The sequence below is a fragment of the Spea bombifrons genome, chromosome 4 (genome assembly GCF_027358695.1).
Source record: "Spea bombifrons isolate aSpeBom1 chromosome 4, aSpeBom1.2.pri, whole genome shotgun sequence".
Lineage (NCBI taxonomy): Eukaryota > Metazoa > Chordata > Amphibia > Anura > Pelobatidae > Spea > Spea bombifrons.
In genome coordinates, this window is record NC_071090.1 from 76665857 (window position 1) to 76672990 (window position 7134).

Consider the following 7134-nt stretch of genomic DNA (forward strand, 5'->3'; position numbering starts at 1 on the left):
CTCTCTCTCTATATATATATTTAACTTTCTCCAACTCCTTTCAAGAAGGGCATGTAGCAGATTATTTTGTTTTAATTCCGTAGAGCTTGGGTTCAGTTGTCAAGGTAGAATAACATGGCACAGAAATCACTATTCTTTCTCCAGTTATTCAGTGTAAGAGCATCATTGACATCTTACCTACTGTGAATAATATATTAGCAATATCACTAAACTATAAGTAGTTAAAGCAGCTTGCAGAACAGGCATGTTAATCGTATTATATAATCCCTGTAGAATTATTTAAAATGCCATATCTTGGACCTTAACCAAATATAGTACAGGTCAGTCAATGTGGAGGTTTACAGTACTAAATCCTACATTAGAAGCAGCAGACTGGAACTACAGATGACCCTCAATCAAATGTAGCAGCTTGCTATGAAAAATAGCTTAACATTTGCATATATTCCAGGCACGTCAAGTCTTTGAAAATCCGGATCATCCTTTATTAAATCTTGATTCGTCATATAACTTTTGTGCAATAAACTATGAAAGAAATATATTTTTTGGCCAACAGGTCTTTTCGTACAAAGTATACACAATATATTAATGTTGCATATACAAAATGACCAAAACTATTGAACTATCCTGAATATAGACCATGCCCGATTATAGGCCGCACCCCTAAATGTTAGTGTTAATGTACACATTCCAATTAATTAATTAATTAAAAGGACTCTGCTCAAGCCACTCGAGTTCATCCACATCAATGTTGTCAAACGATGTTTTTTTGGACCTTGCTTTGTGCTCAAGGGGAAAGTCATGCTGGAACAGGAAAGGGCTTTCCCCAAACTGATGCCATAATGCTGGAGGCATACAGTTGTCTAAAATGTTTTTGTATGGTGAAGCATTAACATCACCATTTACTGGAACTAAAGGGCCTAGCCCAAACCCTAAAAACCAGCCCCTGACCACTTTATAGTAGGCACTGTGCATTTTGGTAGGTAGCATTCTCCTGGCATCCCCCCAAAACCCAGTTTTATCCATCGCTCCAGAGAACATGTTTCCACTGCTCTAAAGTCCAGTGGTGGCGTGCCTCCCTCAATTCCTGCCAATGCTTGGCATTGAACATAGTGATCATTGTGGGCAGTTGCTCAGCCATTGAAACCCATTTCATGAAGTTCCAGGCACACAGTGCTTGTGCTGATGTTGCTTCTGGAGGAGTGGGGCTACAGAAGACATGCCATTTTTAGGGGTAGCATATTTATCCTAATTACTACTAACAACTTATTATTATTATAGACACCAGGGTCTTGCTTTTCTAATAACTAGAGATGCCTTTAGGAAGCAGTCTTGTACATATTATTTTCTTACATGCAAAGGTCCTAACTTTGCCCTTTCAGGATGGCACTGAACTTGTGGCAGCTTATGGAAGGTGGAGCTGCTCAGAAAATGATAAATGTCATATCACAGAGCTTCACCTCTTAAGCATGTGTGGAGACAGGTACAGCATGCTATGGCGTTATGCAGGCTAGACACAGTCCTCCATAATATAAATGTTCTGGTTAGGAAGATCAGAGATCTGTCCTGTAACCAGTCCATTGGGCAGTGGCACACTATAGCACCCCAAGTGGGCAAGCTGTCCCCGGTTTTGCAGCAGGTTTGCTGTCCTCCAGACCAGTCCATCTAAGCCTGAATAATGTTCTAGTGACCAGTTTTCACTAATTATGTAATTATGAGGAAAATTGTCTTTTATCGTGTTGAAATATAACATTTTAATAGCTCTTATTTCAGTTTGTTGTTTTATATATATGCCACATATATGCTACATGTAAAATTTGATCAACACTGTTATCAATTGTTTTTAATATTATCCTAATCCTCAACAGGAGCAGTCAAGGATTCATGCACATGAAGCTCTCTCGTACCAAAGAAAGCAAGTATGTTCTTGGACAGAACAGCCCACCATTTGATACCGTGCCAGAAATCATCAATTACTATTCCAGCCGCAAATTACCAATAAAGGGAGCAGAACATATGTCTTTGCTGTATCCAGTTGCAATCCGGACATTATAGCACTCTGCTACTGGATACCACCAGACGCCCAATACCGACAGACTAAGGAAAGGTTCAATATTGCTTTTGTTTTACCATATGGGGGATATCTTTTTGTTCAGAAGATGTTGGCAAGGAATGGTCACCATAATACAACTGCACAAGGTTATGCCAAGTGTTACCGAAATCTGACCAACTTTAACATTTCTATGCCCCCTCAACATTTGAAGTAAGGACATGTACAAAAACAGTTAATTGATGGTACGTAGTGGATTCAGTAAAATACACATTGGCTTTTTTAGCTTCTTATGTGTTATAAGAGATAAAATTATAGATGCTCAAAGTCCATCCTTGCTCCACCCTCAACAACAAAAACAGATGGATCTTTCTGATGTTCAGTAAATCTTCCAGATCAAGATTCAATATCTTGAAAGAACATACGTGTGGCAAGGTCCTTGAATGTTATCCCGGTCTGAAGGCCTAGAGACTAACTTTGAGAAATGATGGGTATGAGAAAGTAATCTATTTTAGCAGGCTTAATTTTTGGAGCCTGTTTAACTAAACTCAAACTGTAAAGATGGGATTGTGGGTCCCAAGTGTTGCAATACTACTAGATCTTCGAAGTGCTTGTTATTTAAAATTAAAACCTTGTTTTTATTTCTCTATATTCTCTCGCATTCGTTCACTGTTGGAAAACTAGAAAATACATTGTACACCAGTTTGCAATATTTGTATGTATTAAATCATTTCTGCCAATGTATAGCAATACTGCACCCTTGTCAAGATGCGGAGGTGTTCAAAAGCCAAGTTTATCTGTTGTGTTCAATTGTAATTTTGTTGGGTCAGTTTCCTCATTCTTATCAGTTATCCTCTTGTGAAATTTTCATGTTTCCCCCTTTAAAACATTAACAGTATATGACTGAAGCAGTTTACTAAAATTAAAATTTATTAAAAAGGTTAATAAGGGAATAATTACTAAAATGTTTTGAGACAAATTTTATAAAACCCCTGAAACAGCACAGATTTTGACAAGTTTCAGGCACTTATATTTGACAAGTTTCTATTTGAATATTATAACCTGCAGCAATGGCTACTATGTCTACATACTACAAGGCTATTATGTGACAGTTAAAATGCCAAAATTAACCAATGGTCAAGTAAATAAATAAAGAATGTCTATTGAGGTTAAGATCCTGAGCCTTGGGGAAACTCTTGCAGGAAAAAACTTCTTCCCATATGATTTCACCAATGCATAAGTCACAGCATTGTGACCGCAGGGGGATGGAGTTGAAATCACAGTGTAAACTGACTATTTCTGCCCAAATTTAACCAGTTGAACAATTATGATATTATGGCACAAAATATCAAATCATAAGGGAATTAAATTCAAAATGAAAATCCAACTTAAAAGTTTTAAGAAATTGTGAATATAATGAATTGTAAACAAACTCTAGCCATATGCTTTCACAGAAAAATAAATTAGATTCAAAATAAGGCGGATGACTGTAAATATGACACATCGAACCCAATATTATTTGTATGTTGCATTAATGTGTGTTAACATCCTCCTACCCCCCAAAAAAATATATACAATCAGAGGCCTTTCTTTTTTGCCCAGAATCATATTCTAGACCTGTGTGTCCTCCACCATTGATATAGGTTTTGTATAGAGGATTTAAACAAACCAAAATAAAAAGCATGTATCAGTCAAGGTCAGTGAAAGGTGTTTCTGTAAACTGCAAAAGTTACTACTTTTTGCCTAGATGTCATAAGTCATCTTTAAGTGGCCAGCACTAAGACATAGGAGGGTAATTTTGCAGTTCATTAATATTATGTATATTTTCAAAATAAAATAGTCCCTTATCAATAATATTTAAAAATAGGCATGGATAAAAGAATGTAATGTCAGCTCTGTTGACCTGTTACGTGAATTTATCATGAAAATTTTTTTTAATTTTTTTTAAAGGGAAATCTAACATTTAATGATCCAGTATTATTCAGTGACTCAGTTATTCAGTATCTGACCTAGCACCTGTAAATTGCACCAGACATAAGCATTGTCAGTATTCTATTTCATTAACGTAATCAAAATACAGAAGTGGTGCAAAAGAGTCACAATTGTATTTTTAACCTTTTAATGTAATTTGGACATTTTAGCAATTGGCTTCATTTAAAGGGCTGTGCCTGTTTCACTTTATGGCAACAGTGTGTGTATATGCCTCAGTGGATGATTTAGTCATTCTGACATAGACATCCATTATTTATTTCAGCCAACTCGTGACTGTTATTTTTTTAGGAATAAGAGCTGATGATATTACAATTCTACCAAAATACAGCATCTTAAAACATTTTGTACAAACTTGTACTAAGATTAAAGCTAAATTACCCCAAATGTCTTTATATTTTTCAATGATAGATTTACATGGAGGAATGTCATAACAGATTACATTATAATCAATATTTTTTTTCCCGAACATCTTTGCTCTGTCAAGTCTTTGTCGCATCTGTTGTGTTACCATTGCCCATTTTCTTGCCTTTCAGGCTGCTGGGTGAGGTGTCTGGGTAAATGTACCTGCTGGTTGAGAATAGGTTCTCGTTCTTACTTGCTTACCATTTTGTGTTTTTACTGCTGTTAAAATTTTTGGTTTGTGACTATTGCCTTGTTAAATAAAAAAAACTGTCTATTTAATGTAACAGGTGTAAGTAGTGTTTATCAACATCTACTGTTGGAAAAACTGTTGAAAATTAATGAGACAAGTTGGTCTGTAATGTGTAAGTATTTGTTTGATTCATGTTACCTTATTGTAAGTATAAGGGAAACATTCTTAATAAGAGATTCCTAGGACATATCAAATGAATGCTACAGGAACCGAACAGACAACATAACCACACAGATAATGGGGGTGGGATTCTCAGAGATTTATTTTTGTAAATTAGGGGTCATATAGGGGTAACATATCTCTTGTGTTAGCACTGGAGGGCTGGCACCTACTGGCTTGAGAGGCGAGTTCAGCCAAATGCCCCCTTACTATTCTATATCGGCCCCTATCTAATCCTACACAGATACAGCTCTCACCCACACACACTAACTGAATAACAGCTTACCTCTCGTTCCTGGCTTTCATTCTGCTCACGCGTTGTGCAAACTGCTGTGCTATCATTGCAGAGAAACCTAATGTTGCTTTACGTGACCTTACTGAACTCCTGCCTCCCACAGAGCGCGTGCCCCAAGTTAAAGGTCATATTGTGGACTGGGTGACTGACCCTGTTTGAAGCATTTAAAGCAGCCCCTGGGGCAATTTCCCCCTACACTAGCCTGTCACTGTGTCAGATAATAAAATCATTTTTAAGTGATAAAGCTTATTGTGTCTGTAGCCTACCTCATCTAACAATGGTCTTAAGTTGTGTAGAATGCATGTATTAGGAAACTGGACTATTATCTTCACAAAGGAGACAACATTAATTTTTTTTTTTTTCCTAACAATATTTCACACAAACAGCTTGGGTTATTTGTGATTTATCTTTTACATATTTAGTGCTGTTTAACTGCTTACATACTACACAGAGCACTGTACACAAATTTAAATGTTTCCTAATAACCTCAACCAGTTCACGAAATTGCCCTTGTTACAATCAACTCATCCTCACATAAGGAGGCTTCTCTTATTGTCTCCTCAACCTATAAATAGTTTGTAAGAACTTCTGTACCAGTATGTTATGTCTGCTATTGATATTTAAATAATAATTATTTTCTCTGTACCTTATTATAACAGCGCTAAGGAATCTGCTGGTGCTATATTAGATAAATGTAAACATGATAGCATGATTAAAGAGCAGGTTCTTTAAACAAAGGGTTACATATCAAAAAGAAAATATATATTGTTTTTGGAAACATAGAAAGTCGTTTTATCTTGCTCCTGTTGGGGAAAAAATAAATCTTTGTAATAAACATATCTGATTGCCAGTCCATTTTGTATAGAGAAGAAAGATACAAGTAGAGTTGTGAGATGCGCAGTGTTTTTTTGTGATCCTGATTAGTTTGTTGCCCAAAGCTACATAAAAATCCAAGTTAAATGCAATAATGCTGCAAATTGAGTTGTATCTGTTCCAAAACAAGGATAGCAATGCATTAGAATTTAAATATACAACACCCATCTTGTAATCTGAGTACTAGGGTAAGAGCACAAAAAAATGATAGAATGGAGGAAATAGTCTGGCACATGACATCTTCATTGCCTGGCAAGTGTATGTAGCAATTCCAAGCTGAGATTGACTCAAATGACATTTAGCTCGCTCTGTGTTTAAAGTGCATTTTGACAAATAGATGGCACTTTCAACAAGAGCAGACAGCTTCAAGGATTTCAGAATGCCATCTTGAAATGTGCATTTATTTTTTAACTGTCTACTGTACGATAAAGGAAAAATTCTCTATTTTACCGACCTCTCTAATGCTAGAAGGTAGCGAGGCATCTCCTTCTCATCCTTCAGTTTATTGAAGTCCTCTACTGCAGCAGTGAATTCATTTTCAAAAAGCCTTTCAATTTTACTGATGGACAACAAGGTCAGCAGCTGGGTAGCTGTTCTGCACAATCCCGCTTATTTCACTTTAAATCAAAAACCTCTTCACGCTGTGATATTAGTAATGGAGGTGAATGCTTCAAAAGTAAGCATACATGTTATGTTATAAAGAAATGGCATGGGCACATGTGTACAGTGAAGGGAAAAATTATTTGATCCCCAGCTGATTTTGTATGTTTGTCCACTGACAAAGACATGATCAGTCTATAATTGTATACGTTTATTTGAACAGAGAGACAGAACAACAAAAAATCCAGAATAACACATTTCAAATAAGTTATAAATTGATTTGCATTTTACTCAATGAAATAAGTATTTGACCCCTTTGCAAAATATGACTTACCGTATTTCCCCAAGAATAAGATGCTCCCATGTATAAGACGCACCTTAATTTTGGGGCCCGAATTTTTTTTAAAAAATATCACAAATTTATTGTACTGGCTGCCTGGGCATTATGAGTGTGATTGATGTTAGCTGCTACCAATTGTTAACAATCACACTCCTGTAATGCAGCCAGTGCATGCA

At 36.2% G+C, this 7134-nt stretch overlaps 1 protein-coding gene across 3 annotated transcripts in view; it reads left to right on the forward strand.

Moving 5' to 3' along the window:
• The window catches only part of SHF (Src homology 2 domain containing F), a 107269-nt gene extending 104512 nt beyond the window's left edge, over positions 1–2757 (forward strand). For 2 of the 3 annotated variants that reach the window (XM_053461852.1, XM_053461853.1), the window contains one exon: positions 1866–2757. In XM_053461852.1, coding sequence (XP_053317827.1) covers positions 1866–2052 — 187 coding nt within the window. In that variant the 3' untranslated portion in view covers positions 2053–2757. The remainder of the gene's footprint in view (positions 1–1865) is intronic. The other variant, XM_053461854.1, reaches the window with a different exon arrangement.
• The last annotated feature ends 4377 nt before the right edge of the window (positions 2758–7134 follow it).